We start from the raw sequence: 23573 nt of genomic DNA on the forward strand, positions 1-23573 counted from the left end.
AGCAATCTATGCAAACAAAACCAAAAGTAAAGAAAGAACTATTCTCATCACATGCTGCTACAACTGATGCTACAAATCCTGAAACAAGAGGATTTCCTACAAAATCTCCCTGAAAATATAAGAAAAAAAATTATTTATATCTTTATATAATTTTTAGTATTTATAATATAATTTGTATATTATTCTTAAATTTTAACTAAATTTGATTTGATCCCCTTAAAATCTGAATAAATTTTTTTTGTTGTCCCTTGAAATTTTTTCTAGATTTTTTTACTTGTCCCAATATTTTCCAATTACTCTTTTTTAATCGAATATAACTAAAGAGTAATGTTAGCGAAGAAGAATTCAGGAACAAAAAAGTACTAAGAAAAAATACTGTGATCTAAGTTTAATTATTGTATGGTGGAGATTCACACATTATTTTTCTTAATATATATATATTTTTTTATATCTGAGTTACTATTCTTTAGTATTACTGCGCAATTTATATCATCATTTTTATTCACCCTCTACACTTTTTAATACGATTATATAATTAACACTATGAATATTATTAGTTTTAAATCCAAGGAAAAAGAATCAAAACGAAAAGTATTAAATAATAATAAACAATGTGAAAATCTATACATCAATTAGACTTTTGAAATTGTTTTGTTGTAAAAAATTATATTTCAAAAGAATTTAGAGGAGAAGACATAATCTTAGTTCTATCCTGATTGGATTGTTAATCCAGTGATATGCACATTCTTGCATTTTGATGACGTAAATGATGGCCAGTTTATTAATATGTAAGAATTTTAATCTTACAAAATCGTGAAATATTCAATACATATGGAGGTAAATATTAATAATCCTATACGTATTTATCTTACTAATTTAGTTAAATGGTCAATCCAATGATTAATGCTAAGAATTATGAAAAAATATTATGAAAATGATTATGAAAAATTATCCATATTTAAATCACATATAATAAAACACCACACACTAATTAAACGACAAAAAATCTTCATAATATTTTTCTCATGATTCTATTACTAGTCTTTTGTTTTTGTAACTTGTCTTAAATCACTGTTTATATAAATTCTCTAATGCTACACTATAACGGGCACTAGGAGTCTGCGTGCTATACACACGGCCTTTCTCACCAGTAATGCAATAATCGCAGAGTATATAATTCTATCCAAAAACATGTGAGGTTTACAGTATTACTTAGCGCCACCCATAACAAAACAAACACGCACTCAAAAAAAAATGCTGAAGATTCTACGCAGACAACTGTTTTAACATAAGAAAATCCTAGCTGCGGATTTTTTGACTATTTGACCAAAAATATGAGCTAAAAAAAACTAGTATGTTTGGAATAATTTTTTGACTTTTTACGAAAAAATGTACAAAAAATAAAGAGAAAAGAGAATATTTGACTTTTTGGTATGGGTTGTTGACTTTTTGACTAATTTAATAACTTTTTGACTTTTTGACTAAAAAAGAGAGTTCCCAAACGAGGCCTAAGTGAATAAACAGGGCACAATACATTTTATAACAAGACATCAGGGTAATGATTCGGTGCCATGAAACAAAAATGAAGCTCAACAACATTTTCCTCACTTGGAGAATGATCCTTGCTCACCTTTCATATATAACTAATACAAAAAACAAAAAAACAAAACTACTCTCCCATGATATGCTATACATTATCACCTTGGTATACATGATACAAACCAGTGGTCACTGCGAGGCACCTATCAGAATCTTGAGTTCACTGGCACTATAACAAGTTGAACTAGAGTGCCCGCTACTTCAGCAACAACACCGACCAATTAGGCATCTACGAAACTCTTTGGAACCCCCATATCCATTTTATTTCGTTATTGGGCATAGGATGAATACTCATACAATGCCCTGCTATGAAAGTTCTCCATCAAAACTGATCAAGCCTAGCACCGAAAGACAATTAAATTTATTCCGCCTCAAGGGTTTCTCTGATACTAGTGGTCTTTCTCCGTAACAAGGCCCTGCAAATTGAGACAACTGCAATGAGAGCTATTTCAACATGGTCGGAGCTATTTGTCTTTACACAAACCTGACCCATTTTCCGGCTGTTTAAATTGGCACTAACTGACATTCTCGTTCCTCGACTTAATCGGAAGTCAGACTGAAAATTTCCACCCAACAGTGTCTCTCTATTAACTGAGAGAACTGTCATTGTCAGACTCACACCGTCATTTCTCACAGGGTAGTCCCGACCCCTTAAAGTAGCTTCCAAACTCCCTCCATGAGCTAATTGTCCATGACCCCCCATGCAACCGGCATTCATTAATAACTTCAGTCTATTCCCAACTGAGACACCGTCTTCAAGCTTAGCACCAATATAATACTCCTTCCCAAAAGATGTCACCGAAACACCACATTCAGTGACATTGTGTTTCAAATACCTCAGCTTCGCGTTGCTGCGAACAGTATAGATCAGATCTTTGGCAGCAGATTGAAGATCAAGGCCGACACTATAAATGGGTCCTCGAGGATCCACATAAAGTGTGGTACATTCTGACTGAATACTGAAATCTTGCTTGTCCTTGCTCATTTGTCCTGTGACACAGGCAAAGACATTGTGCTTTATTTCCATACAGGTCTCCAGGTTTATCCCATCAAACCCCACATCATGATCCCATCCATGTGGATCAAGAACGGGTCTCACAAGCCACTGATCATTTGTTACAAGGCAACGAAATCTATGTACAGGGCAATCTGCGTCAAAACTTGGAGGGACTGCCATATCCGGTAGTTGAACAGCCTCTGGAGGCTCCTGATTATCAGTATTATCATCACTAGCCAAACTCCCATCTTTGAGAATCTTGTTCTCTCTCTGCCTACGAGACTCTTCTTTCAATTGTTTCTTCATATACAAGGTCTCCCGGTAATCCAGCTCATCAAGATAGTCCTTTTTCTGCAAATTAGTCAATTTCTCAAACTGAGATTTTGTCAGAATTCGAATAGGTGGTAATTGGTCATACTCGTCTTCTTCCTCCGTGTCTGAAAAAGAAATCTCATCAGCATCAATGTCCACTCCACTTGGGCCCAAAATCGTGCGATGCCGTAGAAAAGAAGAGAGAAGATGGGGCAGAGAAGGCAACCGTGTAATACTTGATGGCCCCAGTTCAATACTGTCTTGTAATTTCAAAATCCTATTAACATCGCCCAGAACTTTAGTACATATGCATAACAACAAGAACTGAGATTTCCAAACCTGTCCGTTTGGAAGAATTTTCTCACCCGTGATATCTGTTTTACAATGAGGATGATTCTCCACCAAAAGTACCTGGTTTTCAAGTTTCGAATCTGAAACTGCCTGTTGAATATAATGCTGCATCAAATCTGTGCAGTGAGTCACATAAGATTCATAGCTGACAGGATACCCATCGGGTGCTTCAGGAAGAGCTGAGAAAGAATGAGTCATGACAAGGATGGTGTTGAACCAAATTGCAAGCCCAAAGACTTCCGTCATAAGCTTCAAAAGGGGAAAATCACTACAACCCACATTCATTAGGTCAAGCCGTTCAAAATATAAAACAATATCTGGTGGGGACTTTTTAATGAACCTCTTCACGGAGCACAAAATCTTTCGATTTCTTCTGAAAGTATTTGTAGAGGAAGGCAGAAGACCTGGTGTGTCGATGAACGATATTTTAATTCCATTAACCATTCCCACAATCTCTTGGATGTGATCTGTGGCGGGTTGAAATGCATCAGTCACGGCCTTGGTTTGACCAAAAATAGAATTTATGGTTGCGCTTTTGCCAACACCTGTTTTCCCCAAGACAAGCACTTTGAATGAGAAATCCAACTCAGGTAGTCCAGATGACTCTTGTTCTGCTGCAATTTTTCTAGCTCTATCACTTCTGAGATTGGCTCTTTTCAGATCTGATTCCCCTGCTCGTATCAAAGTTGCAAGGTGTATCCGATATAAGACCTTTGCCACCAGAAGATTGTCTTGTGACTGCCCAAGCCGTCGAAGAAGACGCAAGAACTGAATTTGGAGATCCTCAATCTTTGCCAACGGATCCAACTTCTCATCAGTAGTGCTACAATGAGACTGACAAGAATTTTCCACCACAACTTGCTGTGAGGGGTAATGATGATGACTCTCATTATTAATAATGGATGAGTGAGATGCATCAGCTGCCACTGGCACTGCAACCAAATTGGTACTGTGAGCTAAACCCATAAATAAAATGGGCAATAGGGCCATTTTCTTTTTAAGGATAAAATGGAAAAATAAGGTCTTGTTGGACAAAATACATCAATATTGGGAATTGAGAAATGTTCAGTCCACAAGTTAATAGATGACTTCCAATGTTGAAGCCTTGAGGCAACCATCAGTAATCTTACAACTAGAGTGACACCATTCTAACTATCACATATCTATGTTGTGGGCATTGAGTGGTTATTAGTTTTGGAACTAGATGCTAGAAGACGTTATGCAGTGAGACCCTTGACCTGAATCTAGTGAGAGCCAAGTATCTTCCATGTTGCAGCTAATCCCCAGAATCCCATGGTAGTTTTAACCATTGGAAACAACAAAATTTTGATAAAAGACTCCATGGTTTTAAGTTTAACCAAAATAATTCTGGGAAATTAGGGGGTGTTTCATAAATATACGTGTATGTATATATACATGGGTACGTGGTTTATGAGTTTTTATTTATATGTATTTGCTTGGGCATATATGTTCATATATGTGTGTGTGTGTGTGTGTGTGTGTGCGAGCGCGTGCGCGTGTAGGGGATTTCATTCTCCTCTCTATGTTGATTTTTCATCTGGTTTTTTGGTAGTTGGTCCTTCAAAGAATCCTTGTTTTTTTTTTTTTAGTTTTTAATTTTTAGTTCACACCCAATGAGGATGATTGCATTTTTTTCAGTTCTATTAAAGAGAGAAAACATATCTGCCAAAATATTTCAATGTGAAAAGTACAAGGCAAAATTAGAAATTTAACCATTTTCATACTTTGCTTGTGCAGATCAAACAAGCTTAATAAGATTCAGAACTTAAATTTCAGTGCACACCAAATGTATTTTCAGATTAAAAAAAACCATCATACAATTTCAGTTTCAGATTTATCAAACACCTTCTTAGGTCATATCTTAAAACTTTATTTCACACATATAAAATGAACACTCCTAGAAGCAGAGTATCAATTATGAAAGAAGCAATATTTTCTTATTTTTGCACAGACTCCAATTCACACAAACAACTCCTGAATTTTAAACAAAAGGATCTTTGGCTCTTAGCCAGAAAATGATTGTTATGGTGACCAGTGTTTTTAAAGGCTCAAGGTGCACCAAGGCACCAAAGGTCTCTTGGGGCTTAGGCACAAGGCAAGGCGCACACTTCATTGAAGCGAGGCACACTTTCTCAGTTAAAAAAATAGATAAATTAACAGACTAATAATTTGGACATCAACATAAGCAAAATAAAGAATTCGCAACTTATAACCACAAAAACCAAGAACTTAAAAATAAAAAATAAAAGAACTAAAGCATATTGTAGAAGAATTTCCCAAAGCCATAAAAGTCCATATCATTCAAAATGCAAAATGAACAACATTCAATAAAACACAACCATTCAAAAGCACCAATATTTAAGTTTAGTTTAACCATCTCAAATCATCAAAAGCAAACTAAAGAACTAAGCATCAAACATAAGTATCTGACAAACACTGTGCCGTTTTGGCAACACACCAAAAACGCAGCTTTTTGTGTGTGTTGCCAAAAACGCCAGGTTGCCCAAAACGCCCCAAATCCCATTTGGGAAGACCAAAAACGCAACACCCAAATTTACCAAACTACCCTCTAGAAAATTTTAATTAATTAATTCAAAAATCAAAAAGTAAGGATATTTTAGTCATTTTGGAGTGATGTGACACTTTTAAAAAATATTAAACCAAAAATAAAAAAAGTCAGTTTTTTACCAACTTCCCAAATCACTTCCAAAAAAGCCAAAAAGCTTGATAAAAAGCCAAAAGCCAGCTTTTTACCAACTTCCCAAAACACCCCACTAATGTTTTAAGTCTAAACATTTCAAAACCTAAGGAGGACCTAACAATTGTATCAAAGCCAAGCAAACCATCATCTTCTTCTCCATCACTGGATTTATATCCCTCATCATCTTCCTCTGTCTCATACAAGCTTGCCTCCTCATCTATTAATTGAATTAGGGTTAATGATTTAGATTTCCTTGACTGTGCCCTTGAGCTTAAAGTTGTTACTCTAGTTTTTTGACTACTTTTTTCTACTCCAGATGATCTAGCAGCAGTGCCCCATGTCAAACCATTATCATTATCAAACACTGGCTCACCATCTTCATTTGATTCTCCATCCACCCTCCCAAGCAACCACTCATTGCTTTCATCAACATTTTGTAAAGATACAAGATCAAGGGTGCCACGCATATCATATCTACATCTCAATGTTTCATTATAGTTGACAAATACTAACATTGAGATGTCCAAACTTTTTTTTTTTTTTTGGGGGGGGGGGGCTATGATGCTACAAAAATTAGAAAATATATTGTTATTAAATTTTGTATCACTAAAAGAAATATTTGAATTCACCAAGAGCATTACTAATGAATGTTAAATACTCACATGTTCAAATAAAGTCCAATTTCGTTCACAACCGGATGCACTACATGTTAGATGTAGAATTTTTATGACAAATTTAGGGTTTTAGAACAACATGCAACCCACCAAACAGCTGCGATGATCATCATTAGTTAGCAATAAATTTTACCAAGTATTATCTAAAAGTAATTCTAAAAATAAAAAATAAGAGTCTATATTATTTAGTGCTTTTGTGTTTCTTTGCCTAATCATCCCAAAGAGGTTATCAGCTAAAGTGATTAAATCTTGAACATTGACATTTGGTACCAACATTTGCATGCACATATAAAACCCATTCATGACTTCATCATCATGTTGCACCTCAAGTACTTTTGGATAAAAGAACTCTACATTCAAAAAGTATACAGTTGCATGCAAAGGACAATGGTCCCGTTTAGTGTAGCTGTTAAAATAGATTATAGATTATGACTTTAATCAGAAGCTGATAATCTGTTTGGTGTAACTGTTGGATTATAGATTTAAGTTGTTAAGTAATGTTTGTTAAATAAGCTGTGAAGTAACTTTTTTAATTAACTTTTATTTTTTGTTATTCACTACTTGTCTACATTTCTTATAAAAAAAAATAAATAATAATCTATAGTCCATTTGGGTCTTTTTCTATTTTTAAAAAAATAAAAAATAAAAAAATTTAAGAATATAATCGTAAATTAACATATCCACAGCAGAAGTTGATAATCAGAAGTAAAGGGTGAACAGCTTTCAGAATTAATTTTTTTGAGTTAAAATAAGTTGTTAGATCAGAAACTGTTTGAAATAAATTTAACTAAACAGTCCAAAATAACTTTTACAAAGCTGAAATCTATAAGTTGGCTAAAAAAAACGCAAACAAACACCCCGAATGCAGTTAGACATCCAAGCTTCTGTCAATGATTTCAAAGACTTCGTCGTATTTCTCTTTCTTGTGACCAAATGAACTTTCAATGCATTGTTTTGTCCTTTCCATGATCTTGTAGATGAATCTCATGGGAAGTTTTTCTCAATGTCAACCAATTTAAGCACTTTAACAAGAGGACTCGAGGCCTTAAGGGCGAATACAACATTACTCCAGAATGAAGGCATCAATCAAGTTTGTGCTATTCTTTTTCCTTGTGGTTCCTTTGCCCATTTGCTTTTGGTCCAATCTTCTGAGGTGACCATTTTTTGCGAGTTGTTCTTTTGTTGATGCATCCTAGACAGCGTGCAAATCTAATTTTTGTTGGTTTGGCCAAATTTTTTAGATTTGTATAACGCCTCATCGTGTTTAGCAAAGTAGGATGGTTATAAATATGACCTTGTATTGTAATCCCCCATTCAAATGTCTTCTTAAGGCGAGGTATTTTGAAAACATCTTCTAAAATTAGATCAAAACGATGGATTAAAAAAATTGCTTTAAATACTTAAGACTTCTTGTTGGCACAAAAATTTCAACCAAATTTATGATAAGGTTCTAGATTCAATAGGATGATGAGACTTTTAGTCTTTACAAGAAAATGACACGTGAAGTCTACCGAGAAGACAACAAGTTCAATCAAGTGACAATACATACAGAGCCTACAGTGGAAACGTTGTAGGATACCACCTTACTCAAGTTATTAAAGTGACACGTGAAGCCTACAAGACTTGGAAGAATAGTACACTCAATCGAAGAATAAACCTATAAAGCCTAGAACAAGGAAGGTATAGAAGATGAAATTCAAAGGATAAATACGGTTAATTTGATAAGATTACACCTAAATTCAAATGGTGTTATCATACAATTTAAAATTCAAAATAGAGATAAGATTCTCTTATCACGTAAATGGTCCTCTATAAATATGAGGACCATCACACAAAATGATGGATGAGAAATAAAGGATCAGAGATTAGGGTTCAGAAACAAAAAAATCAGAGATAGATATAAATTAGAGAAAGTTCTCAGAAGAAAGAAGAGAGACCAAGAGAATTCAAGAGCAACGTGTTAAGAGAGACAAGTGTCAGTATTCAACACTCTATACACAAGCACATAGTACAATGGCAAGCAATGGGTAAAGGGTTCCAAACCCAACAATTGTACCTTTTGTATTCAGGAGTTTTAAATCCCCAAAAATTCATTAAAATATAAAAATATATTTTAAATTTTCTTTTGTTAAATTTTTTGTTCTTCATTGATTGAAGGTTTCATTTGTTTTAAAGTGTGTAATTAATAATCTGAAATACAGATCGGAAATAGGAGTCTGCTATCAAATAATCAAACTGTTCAGGCCAAAAACTAAACACTAGACATTTGGAACATGAATTTCGAAATGTGTTGAAACATTTCACGTTTCAAAATTTGTCTACACTTCTCTATTAGGGTTTTTCAATATTTGATGATGTATCGATTTTTATTTTTTTTTGAGTTTGATCTAGTGTCACAACACAAAATATTAAGACTTAAAATTGCTTGGATCAAAAGCAATATTTGATGACGTATTGAATTTATATATATATATATATAGTTCTAATCTAGTATGACAGCACAAAATATTGGAAGACTTGAAATTGCTTGGATCAAAAGCAAGTGTTGGGAGACAATGTTTTAATCCATTGCTTGGATCTAATATTGGAAACATGTTCAAGATACCTCGCCTCAAAAAGACATTTGAAATGTGGATTGCAGTACATGTTAAATTTATAATCATACTACTTTGCTAAACATGATGAGGCGTTATACAAATCAAAAGAATTTGATCAGGCTAGCAAAAACTAAATTTGCAACTGCTTTCCTCACATTGTCTAGGATGCATCAGCAAAAGAACAATTGTGAAAGATGGCCACCTTAGAAGATTGGACCAAAAGCAAATAGATAAAGGAGCCGCAATGAAAAAGAACAGCACAAGCTTTATTGTTGCCTTCATTCTAGAGTAATGTTGTATTCGCCCTTAATGTCTCGGGTCCTCTTGTTAAAGTGCTACTTAGATTGGTCGACACTGAGAAAAAACCTCGCATAGGATAGGGCAAAATAATGCAATGAAAGTTCATTTGGTCACAAGGAAGTCTTTGAAATCATTGATAGCAAGAGGGATATCCAATTGCATTGTCATTTACATGCAATTGGGTACTTTTTTAATCCAGAGTTCTTTTATCCAAAAGCACTTGAGGTGCAACATGATAATGAAGGCATGAATGGGATTTATGATTGCACGCAAATGTTAGTACCAAATGTCAATGCTAAAGATTTAATTACTTCAGAGATGAGTGTTTATACGAAGGCTGATAACCACTTTGAGATGCATGTTGCGATTAGGCAAAGAAACTAATTTTCTGAATTTGATTTTTAGAAATTGAATATTTTGTTTTTCGTGTTTTTTGTTTTTAGTGAACGTTTTTAATATTTTAAGAAAATTTTGTACTTTTTAGATGCACCTAATCTAGATGTACCTAAAAAATAAAATATTTGTAAAAACAAATATTTAAAAAAAAATCAATAAATACACAAGAATACAAAAATGTATAGAATTTTCATGCTTTTGGTATTTTGCGAATTTTTTAAAGATTTTTTTCACAAATATTATACTTTTTAATCATATTGATATTAAGTGTATCTAAAAAAAAAAAATGTTTAAAATATTAAAAAAATTCACTAATAAAAAGAAAAACAAAAAACTCGATTTTCAAAAAATTGAAACCAAACAAGGTGATAGACTCTTAGCTTTTTTTTAGAAATACTTTTAGATAATACTTGGTAAAATTTATTACTAATTAATAATGATCATCGCAGGCTCGCAACCAAGGTTTTAAAAAGCGGCCGCAACCGTTACGTAACGCCGTTACGTAACGGTTGTGGTGGTTACCGCCACCCATTACGGCTGTTTTTGCAGTGTGATTGAGATTAACAGGTGTGTCGGCCGTAGCGGTCGTAACGGTGCCGTAACGGCCTGTTATGCACCGTTACGTAACGGTTCCGAACTGATTCTTCCAAAAAAACACAAAAAAAAACTGAAAATGAGAGAAGAAGGATAGAGAGAAGAGGGAAGATAAAGAGAGAAGATGGAGGAGCAAGAGATAGAGAGAAGAGAGAAGTTGAAGAACATGTTATTGATTTGTTGAAGCTGTAAGACCTATACTATTCTATTCAGCTGCTATCACTCAACCATTTTGTTTGTATGTGTCTATCTATATATTGTTTGAAAATAATAATAATAATAATAATAATAATAATAATAATAATAATAATAATAATAATAATAATAAGTGTGGTCATTATCTATTTGGCTTGATTAAAATATGTATATATATATATATATTTAGACTCTTATTTATTCTTACTTTTGTCATTGTTTATCTTATATATAATAGTTAGTGATTGATTTTTTGTATAATATGAAGTCATTAATTATTAAAATAAAATGTAAAAAAACTCAATTTATAGTGATTTAAAAATATGAAATATATTAGATCATACTTAAAAATTTACAAAAATTGATCAATATTTATTTTAAACCCAATAAATATGATCATGGAAAAAAAATATGCGTATCAGTAAGTTTTTTTCAAATTGTACGAAAAATAAAAAAATTCACGGCTTCGGTTACCGCAACCGTTATGCTATAGCCTTTACACCCCGCAATCGCAATCGCGCCACCGCCACCGTTACGATGACCGCAACCGCTTTTCAGAATCTTGCTCACATCACAACTCATTGGTGGGCTGCATATGATTCTAAAACCCAAATTTGCAAAATTTTCCATAAAAGTTCTAAGCCAAACATGTAGTACATCCGGTTGTGTATTGGAGTTTATTTGAACATGTGAATATTTAACATTCATTAGTAATGCTCTTAGTGAATTCAAATATTTTTTTAATGATATAAATTTCAATAATAATATATTTTAATTCTTGTAGCTTCATAACCACAAAAAAAAAAATGGTTGGAACGTCTCAATGATTTGGTATTTGTCATCTATAATAGAGCATTGGGATGTAGGTATGACATGCATGATACACGTGATCCTATATCTTTACAAAATATTGATGAAAGCAATGAGTGGTTGCTTGGGAAGGTGGATGGAGAATCATATGAAAATGATGAGCCAGTGTTTGATAATGATGATAGTTTGACATGGGGCACTGTTGCTAGAGCATCTAGAGTAGAAGAAAGTAGTCAAAGAACTAGAGCAACAATTTTAAGCTCAAAGGCACAGTCAAGGACATCTAAATCATTAACCCTAATTCAATTAATAGATAAGAAGGAGGCAAGCCCATATGAGCAGAGGAAGAAGATGAGGGATATAAATCCACTAATGGAGAAGAAGATGATGATTTGCTTGGCTTTGATGTTGAGGACAATTGTTTGGTCCTCCTTAGGTTTTGAAATGTTTAGACTTAAAATATTAGTCCTTGTTGGATATTTATGCTTGATGTTCAGTTTTTTAGTTTATTTTTGATGTTTTGAGATTGTTAAACCAAACTATGTTCGTTGAATATTGGTTATTTTGCATTTGGAACGATATGTACTTTTAAGTCTTTGGGAAACTTTTCTAAAATTTGCTTTAGTTCTTTTATTTATTTTTATTTTGTTAAATTCTTTGTTTTAGTGGTTACAAGTTATGAATTCTTTATTTTGCTTATGTTGATGTCCAAATTATTAGTCTATGTTAATTTATATATTTTTTACTAAAAAGGTGTGTCTTGCTTCAATGAAGTGTGCACCTTGCCTTGTGCCTAAGCCCCAAGAGACCTTCGGCGCCTTGAGCCTTCAAAAACACTAATTTTTATAGCTTTTATATAGTTTATGTTGTGCTTTAATTTCACAACCATGATATTTGATAGTGATAGATTTTCGGTGTCCAAAATTAAAAAAAAAAAAGAAAAAAAGAAAAAAAAAAAAAAAAACACACACACACAAAAGGGGATGGGTTGGGTAAATTACACTTTGCACCATTGCACTTTGCACCAAATTCCACTTTGACACCTACACATAAAATCATGACAGTTACATTTCTAGTCAAATCTCACTTTGGTCCATACACATAAAATTGTGACGGTCAACCCTTTTTATTTTTAATCAAATCTCACTTTGATTCCTATACATGTGTCAATGTCCTATTTCTGTTACTCAATTGTTTAAACCTTTAACAAAATTTAATCATGTGACAAAATGTGACTACGACATGAGGGTGAAAGAAAAAAATCATCTACATTTTCCACCAATACAAACTTTGTCCAAAAAATTTACATCAAATTATGACTGTATCAGGCTAAAACAAAAAGTAGATTGTGAAAGATTAAGAAGATGAATTAGGATTCTGCATAAATTGGAACCACAAAACTCTACTGGGTTTTAGCTCACCCTATGTGGACAATAACTTTCAGGTACTGATGATATGTCTCCACCAAAGAAATAGAGCATGGGAGGATCATGGAGCTGAGAGCTTCTTTTTGTTCTTTTATGTAAATGTTATTATACAAGCCTTGGGCTTAATATGTATTGAGCTTAACTCATTTTTGTTGTACTCAAGCATCGACTAGGAAAGATGTAGCCATTAGAGCATTAACTTATTTGTACTTGCTTTCGTTTCATTTGATTACCACATGTCATATGTTATAAATTCAGGATCTAAGATTTATGAATGTATACATGCATGTGTCATCTTTTATACAGTAAAGAAGAACAATGAAAGGTTAATATTGTACAAACTTCTGCTTTTCCATTGAATATTATGAGGTGGTTTGTAACTATTATTTTAGGCATTACAATTTAACAATAAAGTGTCTAAAAGTGTCTCTAAGTCTTGAAATTTTTTAAAATTAGTGGGACATGTTCAGACGTATGCTCAACAAGTGCTAGGAAATGTCCGACTAATGTCATGTCGGTATTCGAGACGATGTCGAACACGACACACTACCTTCTTAGAAGTGTTTGTACTTCTTAGATGCCCACAAAATGCTATGTCGTTCAAATATTTGTTTACTATAAGGATTAATTAGAAGGTTAGAATATTGCTACGAGAAATTTGTTGATAGAAATTGGATGGAATACATGTGGAGTAACCCATAAGATCATTGATTGATGAAATGTAGCCCAAAATTTGATTGGATTGGCTATGGCAATGACCCCAATTTTAAGGGTAACCTGCCCACTCTGCCCTTAATATGATGAGTTTCAAAAGCAAGCAAATATGGTAGCGGCATTTTTGGGTAGCATTACATAAATTTGCCTAAGTTTGGTGTGGGGCTAGAAGCCAATGTTACATGGACTCTTCAATTTCCCCTAATGCACCCATGTGTAATGGGTATGACGAGGATATGGAATGTGTCCAACTCCCGTACCAAAATTACACTAGGATCCTCTAATTTTTATGATGTCTCTAGAAAAAGAAGCTTACATTTGATAAGAAAATTTCTAGATCATTAATTGCAAATACATTCTTGAATAATGACACTTAATGTCATATTTATTTACTAAAAATATTTAAATGTTTAGGACGTGTCCACTTACCCTTGCCCAACTTTGAATATATACCCCTCTATATTATAAGATTTAAGGTTTAAGGAGCTCTAATGCCTAGACACATACACCCCCGATGCTCTTACCTAAATTAAAGTGAACTTGCATTGTCCACACCCCATTTTACCCATTCTACAATCTTGCCCCTTTATACCCCTCTATTAATCTTGAAAGCACTTCATTTGTTTGTTAATAATTGTGTGAATGGAGAGAAGTTAGGCTGGCTGAGGCATGCTCCTTGAAAAGATGGCAGACATTGATATGGACTAAGAACACTGGAAGTGGGAAAAAGAGAGAACTAAGGACAACCCTAGCAAAAACAAAGGGTGGTAGTGATGCACTGAAGAGTAGTCAGAGCCAACCAAACATGGCTGTGATGATCCCTCATATGGAGATCTCCTTTATATGCAATTGCAAGCCAAAGGAGTGCCAGGTCAATTGAGCACACGTAGCGTGACTACCTTGGCTAGACAAAATGGAGGGAAGCATGCAGAGCTTAGGGGGAGTATCATACAGGGTTAGATGGTAGGTATGATAAATCCCTTTCTGAGTGTCAGGCATCACAGAGGTAGGTATGATACAACTTCCAATGTGTCAGGTCTCTGTCACAGCCCCTTTCTCACTAAGCCTAGTCTTGGCATGCTTCACCTCCATAGCACCTAGATGAACCTCGAGTTCTAGCCTCCAATCTATGAAGCACGGACACGGACACGCACACGCATACGGACACGGACACGGGCACGGGCATGGGACACGGCAATTTCTAAAAAATGGGGACACGGACACGGACACAGCAGGGGACACAGCAAATTTTTTAATTTTTTTAATAAATATTTTTATTTTAATACATATTAATTATTTTATTTATTATATTTTTAAATGATGTGTTGTAATTAATTATTTTACATACATATGTTTATTTTTTTATTTATTAATATGTATAAATATATATTATCTTGTAATATGTTTTATCCATTATCTAATAAGTATATTTATGTTATATACTATTAATACATATTATAAGTATATTTATAATAACTATTATATAATATATAATAAAATAATAATAGTTATTAGTCATATAATAATAATAATAATAATAATAATAATAATAATAATAATAATAATAATAGTTATTATATAATAGTTATGAATATATAATAATAATAATAATAGTTATTATATAATAGTTATATGTTATATATGAATCAAGACAAAAGGACAGACGGGAGAGAAGCGAGAGAGAGGAGACAGAAGCGAGACGATCGCGATCAGAAGCGAGAGAGAGGGAGACGATCGCGATCCATCGCGATCACGAGCAAGAGAGAGAAGGCGAAAGAGAGAGAGCGCTCTACGAAGGCAAAGGCGAGAGAGAGCTCGTCGAAGTCGAAGGGGCTGGATCGTCGATCGAAGTCGAATGGGGCTCTGGATTGTCGATCGAAGTTGAAGGGCTCTGGATCGTCGCCGACCAGGTTTGTCCTCGTTTTCCCTTTCATTAACTCTTCTCGCCGTGTCCACGGCGTGTCCAGATTCTGGACACGCGTGTCCCCTGCAAAAAAATAGATTAAATTAAGAGGACACGCCAGATGCCGTGTCCCGTACGTGTCCCCGGCGTGTCCCCGTTTCCGACACCGCCACGGCTTCTATTTTGCCGTGTCCATGCTTCATAGCCTCCAATCCACAAGTCCTCTGGTGTTCCAGAGCACGTACTTGAGCCTTTCTCCCAGCCCAAGTGATCATGGAGTCGTCCTTTTGTCGAGGTGGAGATAGGACTCCGTGGAGTTGTTGGTAAGCCAAGCAACCAAGTCAATTGTTTACAAACTTTGACATGAGGCGAATTGGCTGACTTGGTGGGGTAATCGAGCAACCAAGTGACCAAGACAGCCAATTCTGACCTCGGCGAGCCTGAGCACCACCCAAAACATCCGCCTATGGTCCACCTGTCCGCCATCCTATGGAGAAATGTGGCGCTTTATGGCAGTGTTTGATATGTGGCACACGTCAACATGTCCACATATCAACATGGCCCACGTCAACATGGCCCACATACGCACAAGAGTTATAAAACTAAGTTCAGTTCATGCGCTATCTAATCATTTCAAAACGCACACATTCCAATTAGTCACAACATTGTGGCAACAAAAATTCTTAGTTCCTCACTACTGTGCATCATTATTGTCAAACAATAATGAAGGTCTATAAAGGGTTTATAGAGTCCTAATCAAATTGATGTGGGAAAACATTATTAACCCAAGTAAATAACATTAATTTATATCATGGAACTAATATAAAGAGAAAAAATAAGAGCTATTTCCCACAATGACACATTAAACCAAGTGAAGTTCATTTGCCTTGACGAAAGGAAAGTGGCATCCAGCATATCCAATCCACCTAAAGTGCTGGTTACAGTAGCAGGTTGTACACATGCCACGTGAAGTCAATAGTTGATATCAACTTGCTTGAATGACATGATACACATATGACATGTGCAATTGTGCCGTTCACTTTGATGCAAGTTTCAAACTTGCCAGTGAACCTACCCAAGTATGATTATGAATTTTCCATTTCTCAGCCCAGCCCGTCACAGCCTCATAGATCAAGGACAAGCTTGGAAGGCTGTATCTCTTCCCCAAGAAGTATAAATGAACAACGAAAGCATGAATTATTCATTAACCAAATGGTGGCAAGCTTGTTGATGAAATTATTTATTGAATTGGTAGAAGCCAGATCTCGCATTACAAGTCATCATGTTTTCCAAGGATACAAAAAACTCAAGCCATAAGGTGGTTTATTGCAAATAAGTTGGTTGCATCTGAAAAAAAGGTACTTTGATATGCTAGAGGGAGCCTAGGAAGCACGGATACGGCGATACGACAAAACTTAAAAAAGTAGGATACGGGTACGGCTAAGATACGTTCATAAAAAATATTTTAAACAAAATTATTAGCAATGAGTTACACATAAACTCAAGAATGTAGAGAGACCACAATGTAATTTTAAAATGCAAAACACTAACCTTTAAAAATTAGGTGTTTACTTTTAAAATTTTCAATAGGTCCTATAAATATTTCATTTCAATATCATGTTTAATATATTTATATTACAATAATAGACAATCCACAACTTGTTCCTGCGCTTTTCCCTTTGGCACTAATAAAAATATTGTATTCAAGTTTACTTGCTTATTTATTTATTAATTTTTAATTTTAATATTGTTATATTTTCTTGTTAATCCTTACTTTCTATGTAGTTATAGAGGAAATGCATGAAACAATAAGGATACATCAATTTAAAAAAATTTATTACTTTAACTCTCATTATGTTCTCATCAAATGACTAAATAAAGCATTAGGAGTAATATGTGACTTCAAGTATCTGATTTTTCCAAATTAAGTATCTAATATTTCAAAATTAAGTATCTGATACTCCAAAATTAATGACAAAATAATTAAGAAGTATCCGATACTTTTAATACGTATCCGATACGTATTCACAAGTATCCAAAGAGTATCGATATCCAATACAGATACAGCACGAATACGTCTCCCTTTTTGAAGTATCTGTGCTTCATATCCATCAAGGTAAGTTGATATAAATCAATAACCATGTGAAGTCTTAACAAATTTATTAGCCAACTATATTTAGTCAATGCCACGTTATGAGGTCGTGGTAGTAAACAGATTATTAAGTACTTGTGCCCAAATTCTATATAATTAACTAAAAAAGTTTGTTAAAACAAATGCAATTTGATTTGCCAATTCTGCAAACTTTATTTCTATGGTGTAAAATATATATATATATATATAATTCCAAGATTTGTAAGCTTTTGCTTCTCTTTAGGCCAAGTGGATTTTTCATTGCTCTATGTAAATTTTTTTTAAAAAAAACTAGATAGAGAAGAGAGTAGGATTTGAACCTAAGACTTTAAGTCTAGGTAAAGAACACTCTTACCACTTGAGTGGCACAGAATATATAGTGAATTTTTTGTTTTGTTTTTACTTATTTGAATTACACATGCATCATGTGTGCCAACCGCAAGTTTATATAATTCCAAGATATGTATTTTATATTATACCAACTTTAGACCCTTTATGTGTCCTTGATTCGCTTCGTACGACTAATATGAAGAATAAATCTATATATCAATCTTGTAGTAAAATTTATTTACTTCCAATTAAACAAGTCACCTATACTCCCACAATCTTGGTTCCTCAAAACTAAATGTTGAAAATTGGAGCAAAACAAAGAGGGTGAGAAGTAGAGAGTATCATTTGGAACCAAAATTTACACTCACATATGAGCGCATGGGTGCACACTGAGACAAATATATATACACATATATATATATATAAGTAAATCTTAGTAGAACAGGAAGTGCCACAAAGGGAGGGTGCAACCTGGTATTTTATATACAGACACAAGTTTTAAACTAATAAATGTTGAAATTAGTATCTGTAAGAGATACATCTCTAAAATTTAGTTTTTTGAATCACATTCAATTAAGGGAAGAGACAAGGTGATACCTTGGCTGCTGAGCTCTTCATTCAGAGGTTCCTCGTCGGAAAACCTACCACTGGATGACAATGGCCTTGATGAGACCACCGATTTGGCTACCAATTGAGATAAAACCCAATCCTTAATGCCCATCATGCTTTCTGAAATGACAAAAATAAATAAATAAATAAATAAATAAAAATAAAAGGGGAAAGAAAAAACGTGAAGAGAAAAAGGAGACTAAGCACATAAAGAAAGTTTCTAACACCTTCATGGAAAACAGTGTTAATAGTATGCAACGGTGAATAAACCTAAAAGCAATTATGATTGAAACAACTTGCATAAATTGAATGTCAAAACACATTATCGTTGTCATATCAACAAATTCAGTTAAATGTATTAGTTCAAGTAGCAAAATTTCCAAATTAAATGTGTTTCTATTTTTGTTACATAAGACCAAAATACTGGAGATAATCAACTAATGGTAACCTGCACCCATCCAAAAACCATTCAAGACCTTTCTTTTCTCTCTTTTGTGATAAGTCCGAAACCATTATGTACCTGATTGTGGTACTTCCAAGCCTCCTTGAATTAAGGCAAGGCCAAGCAGTTAATCATTTTTTGATTTTTGACCTTTTTAATAGTCATCTGTAAATATTATTGAGTCGTTGACATCTCCAATCCCAATAACAAACATATGGAAGAAGGCATGTCAAATATTAGACCATCTATACAGTTTCTCAATTTGAATCTTAGAAATTAAGATTCAGTTACACAAATCTTGCTAATTCTATCTAGCTTGGGTTCTGTTTCCATAAAATCAAAACGTTTCATTTCATTTCTCACTTATCATAATTTGCCCACCACGCCCTTTATTTTATCCTGACAAACCCTCAAAACCCAGACCACATCACTCCGTTTTACTAGTGAACCACCTGCGTTAACAAGAGTAAACCATCTCAATAGGCATAATCTCATCTTATTCCAGCTATTGCCAATTCCAACTTCCTTCCCTTACACAATAATTTCTTATTATTTCTGTAACTGACTATAATTAATACAAATATCTTCTGCTTTTTTTTTAAGAAGCCAATATCTTCATGTAATTTCTTAAAAAATCAACATATTACTAAACCATGTATTATGGCTAGTCTTATGCTGTGTTACATGGACTCACCGGTTTAGGACAGAGTACCTATGTCGATACGACACAACACGGGTGCAGAGAAGGACGTAGGACGTTACCGGAGTTTGATGAGCTTCTTACACGGGAGGATCTCTCTCTCCCTCCCTCCTTCCTTTCCTGTGTATTAGACTGAAAAGTCTTTTTCCGAAGGAAGAGAAAAGTCTCCTACTAAGACTGAAGAATTTATTTTGTATTTGTACAAAATGACTTTTGATATAACTCTGCAGGTAGTGAAATCCAGCTGGCCATGTATTCTTTGTATTGCAAAATGTGCCTTGCACAAATATATATGAAATCCAACTAGTTGATTTATCCCATGTGACTGCTGTGTTAACAAGTTAAAAGCAATCAATATATACATATATACTATCAATAAAAAAAATATATGCACATAAAAAAAAATTAACAAAAATACACATTATATATTTAATAAATATTTAAATAAAGCTAAAAAATATATATTTATGTATTTTTTAATTATTTTAAATTATATATACAAAAAATCTCAAGAACATTTATTATATAATTTTTTGACCATTTATAAATAAATTTGATTAAAACATTTCGTATAATTTATATACATTAAATACAAATTATATTTATAAAAGCTTAAATTATATTTATGGACACTTTATTTTGTCTATCCAATTTATCGCAATTAATTAGTTAATATATTGGTTAACCATATTATCAAATTATCTATCGAGCCATGAAAAAGATTCAACAAAGACATAAATACAATAAAAATATATGCCTAGGCCGGACATTCATTTCATAATAAATTACTTTTTTCTTCTTCTGTAGTTATGTATTTTTTTTTTAGACTTACATGGGTATTGATCACAATGAAGTTAGTACAATATAAAATTTCATGTGCCGTGTCCCCGTATTTGTATCTATTTTTTGGACACTTTTTAGCCAAGTTCCCGTACCCTCACTTTCTAGGAATAGGCAAATCTAACACTTAGACACATACCCATATCCGACACCTACACCCGAGTCCGTGTAACATAGGTCTTATGCACTCTGGCACCAAATCACCCTCTTCAATCTCCTCTACCTTTATATGTAAAAAAATAGACAAAAAAGGCCATTCCAGAATCTCATGCCATCAATCCTAACTATTCCTTCATTGCACTACTAAATGATTCTATAATTACAGTAAGTGTGTTAGGTTTTACACACACTTGCCACAAAATAGTATGATGCCAAGGGTATGTTATCATGATAAGTCAATTTTATGTCCCAAACACCATGGAAACTACCAAACCATGGAAGTGATTCTTCCATATGTCCAACCAACTAGTTTGTTATTAGTATTTTTAGTACAAGAAAAGAACTCAATCTGAATTCTGAACCTGCAAATAAGTATGCTTGTAATATGAAATTTTCATATGCCACTCTTCCACTTATTCTTTTGCAGTTGTAGATCTATCTTAGTGACTTTTATCCATCCCTACAAATATATCTATATATATGCATATGACTACCTTCCTAAGAATGGTCCATATTATTTCAGGAGCCATATGTGAGTTTATTGAAGTTCCAAAAAGGGAAGTGGATTCATACCACCATCAGTTAGCTGGAGTGGTGTTTCACGCCTCTTCCAAAGTTGGAGGTGTTGGTTCCAAGTCCCAACCCGGTTAGCCCCCCCCACCCCCACAAAAGGAGAAGATTTACGTTTCAAATCCAAGGAAGGATACCAACGCTTATGGTTTAGATTAAAAATAAAAGAAAAAAAAATAATATGGACTTCCTCTCCTATCCAAAACCACTTCATAAGTTCTTTGATTAGTAAAATGGCATCTACATGATTGATATTACTGACACAAAGAGAAAAAATACATCTTGGAATACCCATCATTCAAGTATTACTATTTCCTCAACTAGTCTCTATCAAAGTATTGTCAGATTACACGACCTTATACATTTTCTCCATAAATCAAGAACATTAAAGCAAGTATTTGATTGAATTCGTGAAATAAAGCATCCAAAAAAAAAAATCAAAATTGTCTATGGTACTTTGATTTTCTTTAGCTCTAACTATTCAACAACAGTAGCAAAAACAAAGACAAAAACACGAGAGTTGGGCATTTACCTTATCAGAATGCGATTTTCGCTCACTCAATACAGAAAATGGAATCCTCAAAACATCAAATCAGCAAAAACAAGCGGTTTATCTCCAGCAACCATCTCCATTTCCACTATTTCAATCACAAGACTCTAAATTTGGCAAAACCCACTTCAAATTACAAACGCAACCCAACGGCAAACCAAACCCAATTCCCAAAACCAGCTGAAATTGATGTTGAGAAACGAAAAAGGCACATCGGATTACGAAAGCAAATTTGAAGAAATCCGAATCGCAATTACTGGAGAGATATCTTTTAAACCCTAGGCATGTGGGCTCGATGCCAGACCAAATTAATGATACATAGCGTTATTGTATATTATATATATATAGAGGATGAGACAAAGAAATAGAGGAAAGGGATTGGGTTTTATCAGATAAGACGTGAACAAGGACGTCGTAGCAATTCTGAGCCGTAAAATCTCCTGGCATATGTATACGTATAGGTGTCTAAGTGTAGAGAGAGAAAGTGGGTGAGAGTTTTAGAGAGGTATCAGCGAAGAATATGTATGGGATACCGACGAATGGACATGTGGTGTTGGTTCGGGGTGATTGGATTTTTTATTTGTTTTTTTTTAGATTTTGAACTGATGATTAGATTTGAAACCGGAGATTCATTTAGCCTCCGTTTGGGAAGTGGGTTGGCTTTTTGATTTTTTAACTTTTTTGGCTATTTTAGTCTGGGCTAAAAAGCTTGGTTTGGGAAGGACTTTTTGGCTTTTTGGTTTTTTTGGCTTTTTTTGTGAGAGAAGAAGAGTGTAATGATTATGGGTTGGATGTGATGTTTTGTTTGTTATGGCTAAAATAGCCTATTTTGTTTTTTGTGGCTAAAATAGCCAAAAAAGCCCAACCAACTTCTTCCCAAACGGTGCCTAAGGTTGTTTCGAAGGTTTTAGATAAATGTACTTTTTAATTTTTTGAATTAAAAAGTTAAGAAAAAAAGACATTATTTGAAATAATTTTTTGATTTTTTACGAAAAAATATGTATTAAAAATTGTACAAATTAGTCTATAGGAGAAGCTTGGGCAGAATAGGTAGTACAGTGGACAAGGTAGTGTATAGAAGAAGCTTGCCTCCTTTTCGAATATTGAATTGGACGGTGTTGTTTTGTCCGTGGGGGCCCATTACGGGTCCCGCTTTATTAATCGGAACCGTTCAATATGTAGAACTCGTTAAGTATTATATGCTCATAAAAAATCACATTAATTGGATATCGATAGCTATCTGATCGGATTAGTTTTTGTCAACCTTTAATTATAACGCCATCTATTTTTTATACAAAATTGATTTGATCATGTAGTTAGCAATATCCGATCAATATGATTTTTGATAGGCATATATTGCTCAATGAGTTCTACATATTAACGGTTCATATTATCAAAACGAGACCCGTGATGTGTCCCCACGGGCCGAACAACACCGTCTTGTTTGCTTCTCCGCCTGTTCCTTTTGTACAAACGGTGGCAGTTAAAATACAACTCACGTGACATGTGAGTTGTACTTTTTTTTGTGCAATTAATTTTTTTATATTTTTTTTGGTGAATAATAATAACTTTTTTACTTTTTTGAGGTATGCCAAACTAGCCCTTAGTCCTTATTTGCCATATTGGTTGGGTTGTTTTTTTTTTTTTTTTT

At 33.9% G+C, this 23573-nt stretch overlaps 1 protein-coding gene across 5 annotated transcripts; it reads right to left on the reverse strand.

Moving 5' to 3' along the window:
* Positions 1-1513: 1513 nt before the first annotated feature.
* Positions 1514-22492, reverse strand: TOC90 (Avirulence induced gene (AIG1) family protein). 5 transcript variants are annotated; one of them, XM_028205934.2, is made up of 4 exons: positions 21905-22491; positions 19798-20131; positions 18650-18781; positions 1514-4191 (listed from the first exon to the last, which is right to left on the reverse strand). In XM_028205934.2, exons 3-4 carry the CDS (start codon positions 18774-18776, stop codon positions 1961-1963), a joined length of 2358 nt encoding a protein of 785 aa, XP_028061735.2. In that variant the 5' UTR covers positions 18777-18781; positions 19798-20131; positions 21905-22491; the 3' UTR covers positions 1514-1960. The 5 variants fall into 5 exon arrangements, with proteins under 5 accessions (XP_028061735.2, XP_028061737.2, XP_082759609.1 ...); XM_028205936.2 differs by having other exon boundaries at positions 19798-20128; positions 21905-22400; XM_082903483.1 differs by having other exon boundaries at positions 19866-20128; positions 21905-22341.
* Positions 22493-23573: the final 1081 nt, after the last annotated feature.

Source organism: Camellia sinensis, chromosome 13 (assembly GCF_055761805.1).
Source record: "Camellia sinensis isolate YWXY chromosome 13, ASM5576180v1, whole genome shotgun sequence".
Classification (NCBI taxonomy): Eukaryota; Viridiplantae; Streptophyta; class Magnoliopsida; order Ericales; family Theaceae; genus Camellia; species Camellia sinensis.